At 33.5% G+C, this 19,174-nt stretch overlaps 1 protein-coding gene across 1 annotated transcript in view; it reads left to right on the top strand.

The window, feature by feature from the left end:
- Positions 1 to 19,174, top strand: part of PCDH15 (protocadherin related 15) — a 1,316,677-nt gene that overhangs the window by 1,097,005 nt on the left and 200,498 nt on the right. The window contains exon 20 of the mRNA XM_088791982.1: positions 12,195 to 12,274. Within this exon, the coding sequence (XP_088648108.1) occupies positions 12,195 to 12,274 (80 nt within the window). The remainder of the gene's footprint in view (positions 1 to 12,194; positions 12,275 to 19,174) is intronic.

Genomic DNA, 19,174 nt, shown 5'->3' with positions numbered 1-19,174 from the left:
CCATCAACTTCTGCCTAGATTATTGCAATGGATTTCTACTGGATTTTACTCTCCCCCCTCCACAGTCTATTACTCACACAACAGAGTAATCATTTTAAAAATTACGTCAGATAACTTCACTTCTTTGTGAAAATCCTCCAATGTATTCCCAAAGCACTCAGAAAAAAAGGAGAGGTCCCTCTGATACCCACCTGACCACATCTCATACTTCTCATCCTCTCAGTGATTCTGTTCCAGTGCATTGGACACTCTCTTTGCTCACTGAGCAATTCCTGTCTAGGGCCATTTCACTTGCTATTTCTTCTACCTGAAATGTTCCTTTCTCAATGATCACATGACCTACATCTTCCCTTCCAGTAGCTTTCTGCTTGCTTTTCCCCTTAGAAAAATGTCCTTACATCACCACCTTATGGAAGGAAGGAAGGAAAAAACGGAAGGAAGGAAGGAAGGAAGGAAGGAAGGAAGGAAGGAAGGAAGGAAGGAAGGAAGGAAGGAAAAATAAATAAATACAGTGTCTCACTGTGTTCCATATTTACTTTACCCTGTTTGGTTTCACCCTCCGTGCACTCTTGCTTATTAATTTACTGTGTGTTTTCTTACTCATTACTATGCCAAATATTATATTAGGTCCACAATGACAGCCTCTGTGTTTTATTCACTGTTGTATCCTCTGTAACAAGAACAATACCTGGATTATAACATGTAATCAATAAAGATCTGTTGAATGTCAAAAAAGGCTAGAACTGGAGTTTCAAAGAGTGTCATCAGTCTCTGGCATTTCCCCCCTCTTCCTACTGATTAGCTCTGTACAGAATTTGCTGTCATACAGCCTCTGTAATTAGGACATAGAGATGATAAAGCCCTCTTGTTCTTGATTAAATCTGAAATGAGGACATGGGGTCATGCAGCCTCAAGATGAGGTAAAAGGGAAGGAATGGATAGAGAGTTTTTTAAAAGAATAGACACTCAAGTGATGAAATGTCATAAATAACCCCAAGATATTCCAACATATTTTAAAAACACTTCTTCAAAAAGTTTTTGCATGTTTCCCCGAAAATAAGACCTAGCCAGACAATCAGCCCTAATGTCTCTTTTGAACAAAAATTAATATAAGACCCAGTCTTATATTATGCAAAACACATTCTTATAGTGTAGTAAAATAAAACCAGTTATTATATTAATTTTTGTTCCAAAAGACACATTAGAGCTGATTGTCCAGCTAGGTCTTATTTTCAGGGAAACAGGGTATTTAGAAATGGAAGGACACATTTCAATAAGATTCATTTTAGTATTTAGTATATACCAGGAGCGCCAAAAAAAATGTACGCAAGTGAACACTTTGGTCAACATTTCTCAAGCAGTAGTTGGCCATAATCAGAAGTGTCTGGATGCTGATGGTAACCACTTTGAGCACCTCTTGTAATTGCAGAAGTCAAATGTGACTTGTATTCATCTTTTGTTATTGCTATATATTGAGTGTTACAATTTTAATAGTTTTTTCCTTTCTTAAAATGTATATACATTTTTTGGCACCGTGTGTGTGTGTGTGTGTGTGTGTGTGTGTGTGTGTGTGTATTTGCTGTTCTAATATTGCAAGCCTTTACAAATGATTCATTGCTATGCTTTTCTAAACTGCTATGTGGGGTTGGGGGAGGAATAGAGTACTGCAAAATTACCCTTCCCAAGATTTTATGTTTGCTGAAACTGAGAAACCCTGGCTTAGAGGAATATCGTCCAGGTACAATAAGGTAGAATATGAGATCTTTATATTTAGTGGGATTTTAGGCACAGTCACTTGGGCTTGTATTAGTAATAAAGCTGTATTTAGGAGATCTGGGCAAGAGATAATTCAAAATGACCTTTATTCCCTATTTATTGTTGTTTCAAATCTTTACTTTTCTTATTTCTATCATGTCTCTTCTTAAAGCCCTGGCAGATTCTTTCTAGTTTTCTAGGTGGTAGTCAACTGATATTTCTCAGTTTATTTTAATCAAATTTGTGGAAATGGTGGAGACCTACTTTTATCAAACTCCTTGTTATAAAAGATCTTGAAACAAAAATTTATAACTATAGTAGAAAATGAAGTATTTCATTTACTTCATGCCAGAATACGGTTGTATGATCCAAAGAAAAGTTTATAATTTCTAAACTTGCTTGATAAAGAGTTTTTGCTGTTCCTTATTTTTCTTTTTTCTTATTAATTGTCCAGAATTAAACCATTCTGCTCCTCCTAAACTTTAAATAAAGAAGGAGTAATTTGAAATCTGTCTTTGAATGTGGAATACTTTTTTTGACAATTATTTGATAACTACTGATATTTTAATAGCATTAACCATTATTACCTTTAGTAACTTGGCAATAAATGATTCTCTGGGCTGTTTTTAAATAAACCTCAGCATTAGTGCATGCTTTAAAGTTGTTTTCTGCTTTACATGCTGGCAGCTATTGTTTAAAGATTAAGTATGCAAATGCCATTATTTCCCTGACATTTTGATAAATAGAAATAGAAACAGTGTTACTGAAGTATACTCAACAAACAGCTAAACAGCCATTTGTTGTCTAGGGAAAACAACAGGCAACCCAATTGATGTTGATTATGGTGATTCTACACTTAACTACCAGGAATTGGTTGATTTAGAGCTGAAAAAACAATTTATTTTAGATTTTAAAAGTAAACAAAGAATATTTGCATTAGAATAATTAAGAAAACTGAAGAGTGAAAAGTCTCTTGTTACAGTTTTGAATACTTATTGTTATACATGGTCCCACTAAATCCCACAACAGTTTTTAAAAGAACATAAAGGAATAAAACTCTTCATTTCTGTGATTTCTCCACTCATACACCTTCCTCACTAACACAAAAGAAAAAAAAAATCTTGTTTTAAGCTCCAGATTAAGAAAATATAATGTTTGAGAAATGGTGTCAATGGGGTGTTAAGGTCCCCTACTCTTACTGTATTATTGTTGAGCTCTCCTTTTATATCTGTCAATATTTGCTTTATATACTTAGGTGCTCTAATTTTAGCTACATTAGTGTTTACTAGAGTTATATCTATTGTTGGATTAATGCCTGTATCATTATGTAATGTCCCTCTTTGTCTCTTATTATAAGATTTGTTTTAAAGTCTATTTGTCTGATATTGCTCCCCAGCTTTTTTTTTTTTTTTTTCCATTTGCATGCAGTATCTTTTTCTGTCCCTTTACTTTCTGCCTGTGTTTCTTTAGATCAGAAGTCAGAAGTGGGTCTCCTAGTGGGTCTCCTATATAGAGCATTTGTATGGGTCTTGTTTTCTTATCCATTCAGCTCCCCCTATGACTTTTTGTTGGATCATTTAATCCATTTACATTTAAAGTGATTGTTGATAGATACGTGGGGACACTTTATTATTCATACTTATGTTGTTGTTGCTTTTTCCCTTCTTCTTGAAGAAGTCCCTTTAACGGTTCTTATAATACTGGCTTGGTGGTGATGAATTCCTTTACATTTGTCTAGGAAGCTTGTTATTGTTTCATTTTTAAATAATTGTATTTCTGGGTACAGTTTTGGTTGTAAGTCTTTGCTTTACATCACTTTGAATATTTTGTGCCACTCCCTCTGGCCTGCAAAGTTTCTGTTGAGAAATCATCTGACTGTGTTTTAGGAGCTCCCTTGTAAGTAACTAATATGTATCTCCTGCTGTTTTTAGGATTCTCTCCTTCCATAATTACAATTTTAGGATACTCTCCATCTATAATTACACTTTTAATTATGATGCATCTTGCTGTGGGCCTCTTTGGGTTCATCCTCTTTTGGACACTCTGCACTTCCTATACTTGTATGTCTATTTCATTCACCATGTTAGGGAAGTATTCCGTCATTATTTCTTCAAATAGGTTCTTGAATTCATCCCATGCTGTCTCTTTTCTTTTACTGGTATTCTTGTGATGCAAATGGTGTTATGGTATATGTCGTCTGAGAAGTACTTTAATCTATATTTTTTATTTATTTTTTTATTTTTTCTCATTTTGATTTGGTGCTTTTTGCTACTTTGTCTTCCAAATTGCTGTCAATCCTCTGCTTCATCTAATCTGATGTTGATTCCTTCTAGTGTATTTTTTATTTCAGTACTTGTATTCTTTATTTCTGACTGGTTCTTTTTTTATGGTTTCTATGCCCTTTTTTATGCTTACTATTATTTTGTTGAACTTCCTTCAGTCATAAGAAGTGCAAATGCAGGCCCAAAATGTAAGCACTAAGGCATATCAATAACAAAATAGACAACAGATCTGCCTTCGTAGAGTTTACATTCTAGTAGGAGAAGCAGAAAACTAATAGAACATATAAGTGAGCTACACAAAATTTTAGGTGGCAGATGCTATTTCGAAAAAAATACAAGAGGGAAAATGAAGAGGAAGTACATGGGAGATAACCATTTGATCAGTGATGATTTCACTGAGGTGACATCAGCAAAAAGATGAAGAAAGTCAAGGTATGAGTCTTGTGAGTATCTGGGGAAGAGTCTTTCAGGTACAAGTATAAAAGCCCTGAAGTTCAGGGCTACCTACTGTGTTTGAGGAAAAGCAAAGATACTAGTGGGACTGGAGTAAAGTAAGAGAGGAGGAAAATCATAGACATGAACTAATCCAGTAAGGAGGTGTTGAGATAACTTCTCTGAATGAAATTAGGGACTAATAATTGGAGGAATTTGAGTAGAGCGGTGACATGAATAAACTTTAAAAACAATTAAAGGATCATTATGGATACTCTATTGAAAATAGTTTGTTGGGTATGCATGTAAGAAATAAATGAAATTAGTTAAGGTGTTATTTTGGTAGTCAAGATTAGGTCTGGAATGATATTTCTGGAAATGGTGAGAAGTGGTTTCAATCCCGTTATATTTTGTAGGTGGAAACTATAGTTTTTTGATGATTGGATAGGGAGAGAAGATAGAAGTCAAGAATGGCTACTAAGATATATCCTGAGCAACTAGAAATATTGCATTTCATTAACCAGAATGAAAAGAATGTTGGCGGAAGAGTGAAACAATTTTATACATATTAAATTTGAAATGTCTTCTGACATCAAACTAAAGTGTTGCTTAGATAGTTGGGTATTAATTGGGGAAGAAGTATAGACTGAAAATATACATTTGAAATCTTGAACACTTAAGTACTGTTAAAACTTTGATATTGGTGAGGTTCTTAAGGGAGTTAGTGTAGAAGACAATCAAAGACTGCTTTTAAGATCCTGAGGAGATGAGGAAGAACAGTAATGGAAACCCAGGGAAATGTATGTTCTGAAAGCTAAGGGAAAAAAGTGTATCAAGAAAAAGGGAGAGATCAATTATGTCTAGTGTTGCTGACAAGTCAAGTTAAAAATGTCCAAAGGAAAAAAAGAAAAAGAAACAAACAAACAAAACCAAGAGTTGTGAACCAATCAGTGATTTTACTAAAATAGAATTTACTGATGGTATTGAAAAGAGCAGTTTCAGTGCAGTAATTGTGGGAAGGTTTAAAATATGATTGAAGTGGTTTTAAGAGAGAACGAGAACAATTAGAAAAAACAGAATGCAAAATTATTTCCCAAAATTTTGTCCTAAATAGGAGTTTATACAGTATCTTATCAGTAATAGGAGAAAAGATAGAATGTATGGTATATATATGAAATCTCAGGAGCTTTTGGAAAATTGCTTCAATTTTTAAGTGAAATAGTAATCAGGATCACCAGCTGAGAATAAAGATGGGGTGAGATGAGAAGGAGACCTGAAGAGGAAGTGTTAAGTAATTGTATAAGAAAGACGGAGAGCAAAAAAAGTAGTGAAATGAAGTATAATAGATGGACAAGATTAAAAGTCATTCTACATTAGCTGCATTTCCAAGTTTCAGCTATACCGGGGGTACCAAAAAAAACATATACAAGTTGACACTTTGGTTAACATTGCTCAAGCAGTAGTTTCCTGTAATCAGAAATGTCTGGACACTGATGGTAACCACTTTGACCACCTCTTGTAGTTACAGAATTCAAACGTGACTTGTATTCCTCTTTTGTTATCAGAATATATTGAGTATTACAAATTTAACACAGTTTTCCTTTCTTAAAATGTGTATACATTTTGTTTGGAACCCTCTGTGTTTGTATATTAGTTATCATGATATTTTTATGTATTTTAGAAAATTGAATAAACTGACATTTTTACATAAACTTATTTCAAAAAGAAAACCTTATATCAGAATCATAAATGACAAAACACTCCTTGACATTGTAAGTATGCATTAATTTATATTGAAATATATTCATAAATATGAATATTTTATTAAAGGACAAGCAGTTTAACACCAAGAGTACACACAAACATTTTTAGAAACACTGACATACTAAACTGAAATTTTCAGTTCTTGCTTTCAGTAGTTTAATAACATAAACCAGAACTTGTTTGCCTAAGTCAGACAAGAGAAGATCATCTAAATCCATTGATTTTTATATACTTTAGAATCCCTAAGGGCAGGTACTTTGTCTTAATATCCTGTGAAATGTATAGAATCATTCTGTGTGCACAAGTGTACTCTACCAGATAGTATTTGACAGTTGTGTTCATCTTTAACATGAACAAAATATTAGTTTAGAGAACATTTGTTTCTTTTTTCAACATTTCTATTTTCTTGTGCCTAAGTACATTGATTAATATTTTTGTGTCACTATTGGTGCTTCTGAAAAAAACAGTGGCTTAAATTTTGATGCAGTGATTAATCTGGTGGAGCAAACTATAAAAAGATCTTCAAGGATATTTTTTGTCCTGCATGCAAAAATTAAAGGAGAGACTAGCTTTAGTCTCATCTATCATGTTGTTAAACTTGTATCAGCAAACAAGTGACTAAATTCCATTATGCAATAGTTTTCCAAAGTGAGCTTTACTCAATCATTTAACCTGAGGTATACGGTGAATGTGTAAATATATATATACCTCAAAATACCCCCTCTTGCTTTGAAAACACTTATCCTACCCTTCTTGCCACTTTCTGAAGCAGTTCTGAAGTCTTCTTTTGTGATTGTCTTTAGTTGCTCTGTCATGACTGCCTCAATGTTCTGAATCGACACAAAACATTTACCTTTCACGGTCAGTTTGACTTTGGGGAAGAGCCAGAAGACACACGGTGCCAGATCCGGTGAATAAGGTGGATGAGGACACACCCATAATATTTTATTTGACAGAAATTGCCATACCAGAAGTGATGTGTCACATGGAGACTTTCCATTGTGATCACAAAATATGGTGAATGCTGCCGCCGAGTGCCATCCAACAGAAAGGCAGGGATCTTCAATACAGGAAGCAGCACCTTGAACTTTAGTAACAGTGTGTGACAATTTTCAACTTGTTCAGTGCAAGTCAGCTGGGTGTGAGCTACGATTGAGAGATTGTTTTAAAGTGTGCCGTAAATCATCCTCCATCATGACAATGTTTTGTGTCACACATCGCTTCTGGTATATGGCAATTTCTGTCAAAACCATTGCGGTGTGTCCTCATCCACCTTATTCACCGGATCTGGCACTGTGCAACTTCTGGCTCTTCCTCAATGTCAAAATGATTCAGGACATCGAGGCAGCCGCAACACAGCAAATAAAGACACTCACGAAAGAGGACTTCAAGAACTGCTTCAGAAAGTGGCAAAAATGATGGAATAAGTGTGTATGAAATGAGGGGAAATATTTTGAAGGGGATTAATGACAATGTGTCTTTTACCATAATACATATTTTTCTATTTAAACATTCACCATATTGTTTGATCACACCTCATATTTAACCTCAGGTTGTTTACCTGAGGCCAAATAAAATAGGAGCTAGTCTTCCGTCTATTACTATTCCTCAACTCACTAGTTGCTTTTCCAACTCATGGCCTTTTCATTTGCTGTACCTTCTGCCTGGAATGCCCTTTCCCAGGTGACTTGCTGTGTCACCTTTTAAAAGCGTTTGCCAAATTTGCACATTTTCCTGATAGCTTTCCTGACAACCTATATATAAACAAACCCTTTTACCCTGTGCTCCCTATGTGTCCCTCCTAAATTATTTTTTAGGAGCACTTATTTGGATCTGAAAATTATGTATTGCAATTTTTTTTATCAGATTCTCCTTACTATAATGCAAATTGCACAAAGGAAGATTTTTCCCCTCTGTGGTGTTCTCTTTTGAAGTCCCAGTGCTTAGCACAGTGCAGATATTCAATAAATATTTGTTGTGTTAATCAGCGAATACTATACTACTATTACTATTACTACTACTACTATTATTATTATTATTATTATTATTATTATTATTATTTTCCTTTTAGAGTTAGGTATCTTGCCTGGGAATAGATGATAGAGCCAGGGCTGGAACACAGGTGGCTGGTTCCAGAGAGTACCTAGTTAGATCTATGGTAAGCCCAGGGAAAATGAATGCTATCATACTTCTCTCAGATGTAGAATAAAGGACTCATATTTGACTTGACAAAGACAAAAAAAAGAAAGAAATATTTTTGTACTAAGGATGAGTAGTAATCTTATGTGCCACGTGATGAAAAATACTAAAAAACAACAACAAATTACACTCTGCTTTTTAAAGACAAAACAATTACTATTGTCTCCAGATTAAAAAAAAAAAATGTATCTTCCAATTAAGTATATTTTAAAGACCTCTAATTAGAATCATGTCAGAAAAAGTAATATAACTGAATTATTTTGCATTTCCCTTTTTCCTCTCAGGTTATTATGAGGCTTAAATAAGAAAAGACATGCAAATACAGTTTCTGACATGTAGTAAGGCGTCAATACATTTTAACTTAAAGATGCACTCTTTGATATCATACATAAACTTCTCATCATTTAGAGAATGCTGGAGATATAGATAGATAGATAGATAGATAGATAGATAGATAGATAGATAGATAGATAGATATAAATTTTTTAGAAACATATATTAGGGCACATATATGCACATGATCAAATCTTACTACTCCAAGAATCATTGCTTCTGCTGATGTCTCTGTTTTTTTTAATGTGTTAATTCTCCCTTTAGATATTGCAAATAGAGATACATGGTATTTCTACTTGAGTTAACACTTGTAATAAATAGATTTAAGAACTCTGATCCAGATAGCACCATTCCCTCTTTTTATTTGACTGAGAAATTATAATCCTCTCTAATTACTATACCATTTGCCACAGATTCTGAAACAAAAACAAAGAATTGGCTAAGAGGATAAAAAGAATTAAACATTCAAATAAGGATATCTTGGGTCTTCAACATTTCCAATATGGGCATAACCTCACATAAGAATGAAGTAGTCAAATTATTTTCTCTCACAATGTTTGAAAGCCTGAAGCATTTTAATAGTCAAATAAAACAGGAAAAATATTTCAAGATGCTTCAGGCATTGAAAGTAATTAATTTGGCTAAAAAAAAAATAAATAAATGAGAGTCCTCTAGGAATTCCTCTGTGTTATTATTGTAGTAGCATAACAAAATTCATAGTGACCTAATCCACACAAAAATAATATTAAATATTAGAGTAGATCTGATACATTAGATCTACTTAAGAAAGGTTCAACATTAATGTAGATTTAAAATTATTTATACAAAGCAAGATAGCTTCAGAATCTATTTTTTTCTGGCATTTATGAAAACAAAGGACAAATTGTCTCTCACTAAACAACAACAACAACAAACACATAGCAAAGAACAAACAAAAAGAAATGATAATATCTGTAAAAATATGACAGGTTACAATAATTGAAAGCAGAAAACAACAAAAATAGTTTAATGTGAGCTTTTTACTGATAAAATACTGTCTCCTTACAGCATACTTATGTGTTTCTTCAAAATTTAACTGAGTATCGTTATCTGAATTCCATTCTATCTCCTTTACTAATACTTTTCTGGCAAGTAAAAAAAAAAAAAAAAAAAACATCTATTAATCCCATTGAGTGCAATGTTTTAAAAAGTGCTGTTTCTTACTCTCTTCTCTTAGACTTTCATTATAATTAACTTAACAAAATTAAAATTTTAGATTTAGATTTAAATGGAATGTTTCAAAGATATTACCATTGGTAGTTTATTATTGCATTGTATTTTACTATTTAATTCCATTTGTGGTGTGTGTGTGTGTGTGTGTGTGTGTGTGTGTGTGTGTGTGTGTGTAAAATGCAATAGTCTTACCCAAAGAAATGAAACCCTGGCTTGGAAGAAACAGTTATTTTGTCTTCTTAATCAGAAATTGACTGCAGTGAGGGGACAAGGGAGAAAGCAAGGCCACCAGTTAGATGTCTTTTGCCATAACCCATGAGGAAGATGGTAGTAGGGAAGGACTTCAGATACAGCAAATATTTTAAAGATATCCAATGAGATTTGCTGATGGGTTACAGTTGGGAGTAAGAATGATCAGCTAAGGTCAAGATATGAGGTCTGGGCAAGTAGGAAGATGCAGCTGCTGCTATTTACTGAGATAATCAAGATGTTGAAAGCAGCAGGTTATTGTTTCTTGATGAGGGGAGGGGTGAGAAAGAGATCAGGATTTGGGAGTTTTAACATTTTAAATTGGGGATGCTTATAAGTCATCTAATTTGTGATTCAAGTAAGCAACAGAATATGTCTGAAATTCAGAAAAAGGGCTGGGTGAGAAATATTAGTATGTGAGTCTTCAGCATATAAATAGTATTTGAAATTCTACAATTGGATGTAGTGACTAAGTAAGTGAAGTCCAAGGACAAAACTCTGGGGATGATTCAGTGTAAATATGTTTTATAGATGAGGATCAATCAGCAAAGGAAAATGAGAAGTAGCTGATAAGGTAGAATTAAAAGCAGATGGATATGGTATTATGCAATCCACATGAAGGAAGTGTTTCCTGGAAAAGACACGTTTGTGAGGCACAGATTAAATAATCCTGCAAAGCTTCTCCCACAGAACATGGCACTTTGTAAATATGATCTGCTATTATTCAGTTATCCCTGAACTCTGGGGTTTATGTTGTCCAAGAGAGGCTTCTGGCCATCTACCAATTGTGGTAGCTGCTAGAACTCAGTCTATGATCGGGGTTGTGTAATGCATGTGAAAGCCATCTCATCTATCAGGAAAAACTGCCTCCCTGCTGGTGTGGACGTGGAATTTCACACTCAGGCTCTTATTGCCAGGACAGTTATTGTTATTAAAAGGACCAGACACAACTACCCCTATACCAACTCAAGGTCAGTACCTTTCAGTCAGAGAGGTTGCTATCTTTGCCAGGCCAGTAACCTATAAGTAAAATTCCTCTAGCCGTTTCTCAGACATTTCCTCTCTCCCTAGATCATACTTAGAGAGATCCCTCTCACATCTCTTTTATATCAGCCACATTTCTTTCTTCACCTGTATCTTCCATAATTAGATTTAAGGGCTCATTGGAAAAGGGAATTATTAGAAGCTTTACAAGGTAAAATTCAAGCATCCAGTGCCACAAAATAGAGTGTGTGTGTCTTTATTTTGGGTAAAAAAAAACACAAAACTCAAAGTAAGAACCTACAGGTTTTATCTTCTCTGACTTGAGTGAAGGAGGGGGGGAAATGTGTAATATTAATTGGAAACTTAAAATGTACCAGATGTTAGTCTTTCTGCCTCAACATAGATTATGTTAACAAACCTCCCATTATCTAGTAACTTTTGTATTGTTATAGACTTCATTCTATAAGTGAAGACATGGAGAAATAATTACACGATTAATAAGTGGAGCCTGGATTTAAATTCAGGCTCTCTAGATCCAAATTCAGGATTCTTAACCATAATGCTTCCCTGACTTGGTATATTCACAATACAGCAGAAAAAGAAAAATATATATGCTGTAAATATTTATGTAGAGTCTAACACACTTGTTTAAATAACAGAGACCCAGACTCATGCAAAATTAGATGCATAAACCTTAAGAAAGTCATTATTGTATTTCTCCATCAGGTAAGATTATGTTCAGAAGACATTATTTTTGTTCATTGTTACTACTGACATAAAATGCCAAAAAAATTGGAGGATCAGATATGATAATCTTTGTATTACATTGTGCTATTAGCTCACTTTTAACCTTAATGCTACAAGAGTATTACGGATATTCTGTGCTTTTTTTTTCTTTTTTTTTTAAGTTTCCATATTCCACAATGTACTGAATTGGAGCCATATCAATTACTTGTTAAGTGAATTATGTTTTCTCTCTTGAAGGCAACTGATCGAGAGGGAGACCCAATAACATATGCCATTGAGAAAGGAGATCCTCAGCGAGTTTTTAATCTTTCAGAAACGTAAGTTAAAAATGATTGCTGATTTTCTTTTTCTTTTTAAACGTTAAACAATGTACTGGTAGCAAGAGAACAGACTTCTAACCAGAGGCTTTCAGCTGTTTGTACTTTTATTTTAATTTTTTTTCTAGTGAATGTTAATGAGAAAAGGGGGACAGATAATTCTGAATCCAGAAATTTTACCCACGTGACTATTTATTTATTTTTAACATTTTTACTAGGTAAAATCCACTGAGGTGGAAACATTTCATTTGCAGGTATAACCTGGGATTAATTAGATCCCTTTAAAATTGTCAGCTACTCATAATAACAAAGAGTAACTTGGCACTAAATCATTCACTCAAAGGGAATTTTGTAAGACAAAGTGTAATTAAAAAACATTTAAAGTACCACCAAAGTCCATCATTCAATTTTTGGGTAATATAGGCATATTCTAAAAAAGTTAACACAACAATATTGCATGTCCATGCTGAGCCTCTTTGTTCTCTATTTAAGTGTCATTCTCCTCACCTCTCTGAACATCTTAGAGATAATATTAATCATAACTATAGAGAAAACTGGGAGCAGGCAGTAAGAAGGAATTGATGTTTGCAGCGAGATCATTTGCTTCCTTCTGCAATAGCAAATAACTGTTCTGCTGTCACATGTGGCTGGTCGTTAAAGCGTTGTACTTGCTACCTCTCTGATGTTTTCTGTGTGTCCATGAGTGGTTTTTCTCCCTGAAAGAATGGAAACCTGAACATAGCCCGTGATTATGAGATGGAAAAAAAAAAAAAAAAAAAGGTGAATGATCTAGGCTCTGCTTCAGTCTCAGAAACATGTGGTACATGATGCCAAATCAAGGGAACCTTGTGTGGTCACTTGGCCTTGTGAGGGAACAGCTGCAATTTCACATCAAATCAGTTGTTACAACCATGAGTTACTATGCCTAAAAACAGGATTTCACAATTTTTTAGATTTCACAGATGAATAAACTTCTGTTTAAAAAATGGAAAGACTTAACTACTTTGAATTTCCCCCCATAGATAAATACAAATCATAAATTAGCTATAATTCACAATCATTAAAGAAAGGAAAGTTTTAAAAAGATACAATTTAATAGGAATCAAGACTGTGTGATACTCATATAAGCAGAGACGGATAGTTCACTATGATAAACTTAAGAGTTCAGAAATAACTCCTAACATTTATGGCCAATTGATTTCCGAAAATGAGAGCCAAGACAATCCAATCAGGAAACAATAATCTTTTCAACAAATGAAGCTGGGACAGCAGCAAAAGAATGAAGTTGAATCTTTATCTCATACTATTTGCAAAAATTAACTCAAAGTGGATAGACCTAAATATAGTATAACTCTTAGAATAAAATACAAAAGTAAATATTTTTGGTTTGGATTAGAGGATGCTTTCAAAGATATGATGTAAAAAGCAAAAGTGATTAATTAGAAGACTGATAAGTTGAATTTCATCAAAACTTGGGAAAAAAATGCTTCAAAGGACACCATCAAGAAAGTGAAGGACAACCCACAGACTGAGAGAAAATACAGAGGGTGCCAAAAAATGTATACACATTTTAAGAAAGGGAAAAACAATTAAAATTGTAAATACTCAATATATAACAATAACAAAAGATGAATACAATGCACGTTTGACCTCTGCAATTACAAGAGGTGCTCAAAGTAGTTACCATCAGCATGCAGACACTTCAGATTACAGCAAACTACTCCTTGAGCAACATTGACCAAAGTGTCCACTTGTATACATTTTGAAAATAACCCTGGTATTTTCAAATAATGCGTTTCATAAGGGATATACGGGTATATCAAGAATATGTAAAAAAAAAAAACACACACACAAAAAAAAACCTATCAGAACTCAAAAATAAACAAAAATAATCAAAATAAAAATAGACAAGAATTTGAATACACATTTCTCCAATGAAGATATACAAATGGCCAATAAACATATAGAAATATGCTCATAATCATTAGTCATTAGGGAAATGCAAATTTAATCATGAGATACCACTTCATATGCATTTAGAATGGCTATAATGAAAAAGAAAGGAAGTATCAAGTATGAGTGAGGATGTTGAGATATCAGAATCCTCATGTATTTTTTCTGGGAATATAAAATGTTCATTCTGGGGAAAAAAACTGTCATTTCTTCTGAATGTTAAACATAGAGTCACCACATAACTCATCAATTCCACTCATATATACTCAAGAGAAATGAAAACATACATCCACATAAAAAGTTGCACATAAGTGTTCATACGGAATTATTTACAATATCAAAATGTGGAAACAACTCAAATATCCATCTACAGATGAATGGGTTAACAACATGCATATCCACACAATGGAATATTATTCATCAATAAAGGAAAATGAAATACTGAAGCATGTTTCAGCATGGATGAACCTTAAAATTACTGTGCTAAGTGAAAAAAGTCATTCACAGAAGAGCACATATGGTATGATTGCCTTTGTATGAAATGTCCCGAATGGGCAAATCTATACAGACCAAAAGTATACTAGTGTTTGTCTGAGTCTGGGGGTGGGCGAGAAAGGGAAGTGACTGCTAATGGATACAGTGCTGAAAACGTTCTAAAATTCACTGTGGTTATGGTGGAACAGCTCTGCAAATATACTAAAATGTATTGAATAGGACACTTTAAATGGGTGAATTTGATGACATATGAATTATATGTTAAAAAAACTGTTATTCTCTCTCTCTCTCTCTCTCTCTCTCTCTCTCTCACACACACACACACACACACACACACACACACACACACACACCTGGTATGCTTTTACTTGCCCCAGTAAGCAGGAAACCCAGGTTTTACCCTCACTGTTAAGAATTTCTATTTCTGTGTTTATCTGTTCTTCCCTTGACGCTGAAGGTTTTTACAGCTGCTTGTTGTGAAATCTGATGACACCAATTTTACAAAATAAATTCTCCACTTGTGCTGCTACCCTAGCAACCATTTCTCTACTACTTCTCCATCTCTACTTTTGAAACCAGAGACACCTAATAGGATCGCAGAAGTTCTTTAAGGTCTGAAAGATGTCAATGCAGCCTCCTCTGTTTAAATTGACCACAGTTCGTTTGTTTGTTTGCTTGTTTGTTTATTTGTTTATTTGATTGTGTGTTTTTTTTCAGTTAAAATTAACCACAATTCTTAATACTACAGTGTTTAGGTCATTTCAGACAGCCATCTCTTTAAATGCAAATTGTTTCCAGGACAGTGTGGGGGAGTGGAAAATTTCCCCTTACTTCTCTTCATTCTTCTGGCTGGCCTAAGAATTGAATTGACCTGAGACAGATTAACAGGATTAAAAAAACAAATTTATTTCTGTATGTACATGTAGAGAGTCCATAGAATACAGGGCCTGCAGGCAAATTAGGTTGAGGTTTAAATGCTATTTTGAGCTAAGTAGAAAATGGGGGATAGTGGTATGTGATTTCAAAGGGGCTAAGATAATTCACGTGGAGATAGAAAAGCTAATGTTAAGTAAAACAAATGTTTGCTGGGCCTTCTTTAATAATGAAACACAAGGAAGACTTTGATCAAATGGGCTTTGAAAAGTTCCTCCCTGTCTATCACACCTAGTTTCATATTAAACCATAGTTTTATCTATGGTAATAGCTCCCTTTCCGGAAGAGGTCCTCTATCTAAAGTTTTTTAGGAAGTTAAGGGAAAGTTTCTTCCTGAGTCATTTGTTTCTTAAAAATAAACAGCTTGAAATAATTGATATCCCACCCAAAGAAGCATATTTTGGGGTGGCAAACATTGCTCTCCTTCGACAACGAGAATAGGGCAGATGCCTGCAAGAATTGCATGGTATCTTTTGGTGACCATTGCTGATTTAGGGTCCAGTGCACTGAGCCCATTCCTTTCTATCCTCTGGTCATTTAATTTTGTCTTCCTCATTACTGTTGATCTCACTGATATTTACAGGCTAGCCTAGATCATTAGCAATATAGTTCAACACATTTGAAATAGGGAAAAATTGAAATTTCAGTCCCTCCCCTCTTTGAAACTTTTGGGGTATTTGTGCACATTTGCACCACCACTTCTATGTAAGAATTTTAATAATCCAGGTACTCTTTCAGAAAACAATAGGAAAGAAATTGTGTTCTGCCTTTTCAGACACTTCAGTTCATGAAAATTTTGTTATTGGTTGCATTGTCTTTCTTAAAGCAATTTTTAAAAATGTATATCATTGTTCATTTTAAATATTATTTTGTTATGATGCAACTTTTAGCAATAATCTTCATTACAATACCATTATTTTACTTTTTTCCATTGAAATAAAAATATGCCAAACACGTTCGTAATTCTTTAAAAAATATTAGTAGTGATGAATCATTTTAATGTGTTGAATTATTATATACATTTTAATGAATAGAATAGTCATATAGCCAAAAAGAAACTCACTCTTTAAAGAACAAGGCCTTGTTCCTTAAAAATCATAACCATTTGTTATGAAAATCATTTAATATCGCGTATTACATGGCCAGATCTCTGTGGTTCTGCATCATTTTAATTTTTATAGTGTCTGTGTTGATAGTTGCATATGATTCAAGAAATATATATCCAGTAGACATTCACATATAAGTAAACATTTAATTAAGATGTAAATAAGCATTCTTTATAAGAATAATAGCCAAATATTTAAGTAATTTATTTCAATAAGTTGATTAATTCTTATAGATTGTCATCATTGTAGCATAGAGTATGTGACGTAACATAAAGGCTAAGTGCTAAACAAAAGAACCTCAATGAGTTATTTCTGCCCCTTGTTAGAATTTTATTTGAAATGTGTTTTATCTTCACTGGCACTTTTTTTTCTTTCTACGTGACTAAATTTATTTTGACATTAAATTCAAAGCTTCATTATGTTTTTCACATCAGTTCGGACTTTATGGTTACATTGGAGATTAAATTACATATAAGGAAGATTATACATATTTTCTTTTTTGTCAACTCTGCTTTCAAAATATATACTACTTCTCTCTACCAGCTTAGTTTCTGCTACCATCGTTTTTTACCTCTAAAATGCTACTTATACCTAACTGCTTCTACTGGTCTTTGTTTGTTAATCGTTAATTACTGTTTAACATGGAATGCCATATCAAACTTGAAGCAATCACACATTTTGAGGTATACTCTCTAACATCTCTATCATTTTAAGACCTGGAACATGATGCCCAAAAGCAACATGATAAATCTGTGAAAGATTCAGACACTTGTAAGCGTTAATGATGTTAAATCACACTAGTAGAAAGTACTGAAAAAGTTTAAAGGGAGCATTGAATATAAAGCATGAAACCTGTGAGGTCATCTCTCTCAGTCCATAGTGTGGATGCTGCGGTGTTTCTTAATAAACAATGCACTTTTCAAAAATGGTTACTTATAGAAGCAGGTTTTAAATGATAGCAGGTTGTTTTTTTGGAAGTAGATACCCTCTACTACTTTTTATTTACATTGTTTAACAATATTTGAACAACATTTTTGTGGTTAGGCAATCTAACTCATTGTCTAAAAGGACTTGATTTTGTCAATCAGAATGCATTTTAGGAATATAGCCTTCAAGTATGGTAACAAAATCCTGTTCAATATTATTAAAATAATTGAGTTGAAATTCACATAGCATAAAATTAACCATTTGCAGTTAACAATTTGATGGCATTTGGTAGACACAATATTGTGCAATTACCAGTTCCATCTACTTACAAAATATCTTCATTCCAAAAGGAAACCCTAATCCTAACCCTAAACAGTTGCTCCCTATTTACCCTTTTCTCAGCCTCTGGCAACCAAAAAAGCGAGTTCTATTTCTATTGAATTATCTACTCTGGATATTTCATGTAAAAGGAATGACACAGTTTGTGACCTTTTGTGTCTGCCTTTTTTTAGTTAACCTAATGATTTGACATCCACCTATGTTGAAGCATGCATCGGTACATAATCCCTTTTATAGCTGCATAATATTCCATCATAAGTATATAAAACAATTGTGTATCCACTCATAAATCAATGGACATTTAGACTGTTTTTCTATGTTTTGGCTATTATGAATACTGTTACTATCATCATATATGTGTATGTATTTAAGTATCTATTTTAAATTCTTTTGATTATATACCCAGATTGGAATTGCTGGGTCATATTGTAATTCTGTGTTTACTTTATGAGGAACTGCCTAGCAGTTTTCCACAGTGACTAAACATTTTGCAATCCCACCAGCAACATACAAGGGTTCCAATTCTTTCACAACTTCATCAACACATTATTTTCCAATCTTTCATTTTGTTAATTGTGGCCATCCTTGTGGGTGTGAAGTGGAATTTCACTGTAGTTTTGATTTGTATTTGCCTGATGACAGGTGGTGTTGAACATCTCTTCATGTGCTTGTTTGCCATTTTTAAACTTCTTTGGAGAAATATCTATTCAAGTCCTTTGCCTGTTTTTTAATTGGGCTATTTGTCTTTTTTGTTGTTGAGTTGTAAGAGTTCCTTGTATATTTTGGGAACCAGACTCTTATTCAATATATAGTTTGCAGATATCTTCTCCCGTTTTGTAGGTTTGTTTTTTGTTTGTTTTTCACCTTTATTGATAATAGTCTTTGATGCACGAAACTTGTAATTTTTATAAAGTCCAGTATATCTATTTTTTCTTTTTGCTGCTCATTCTTTTGATGTCATATTTAAACATCCATTGTCAAATCCAAGATTATTAATATGTATCCCTGTATTTTCATCTAAAAGTTTTATAATTTTAGTACTTATATTTAGATTGTTGTTTCATTTTGATTTAATTTTCATATATGGTATAAATAGTCCAATTTCATTCTTTTGCAATTGTAGATCTCCAGTTGTCCCAGGGCCATT

This window comes from Rhinolophus sinicus, chromosome 15, assembly GCF_057876585.1.
Source record: "Rhinolophus sinicus isolate RSI-liver-muscle chromosome 15, RSI-T2T, whole genome shotgun sequence".
Taxonomy (NCBI): domain Eukaryota; kingdom Metazoa; phylum Chordata; class Mammalia; order Chiroptera; family Rhinolophidae; genus Rhinolophus; species Rhinolophus sinicus.
The sequence above is the reverse complement of the archived record's forward strand: the minus strand, read 5'-3'. Positions and strand labels throughout refer to the sequence as shown.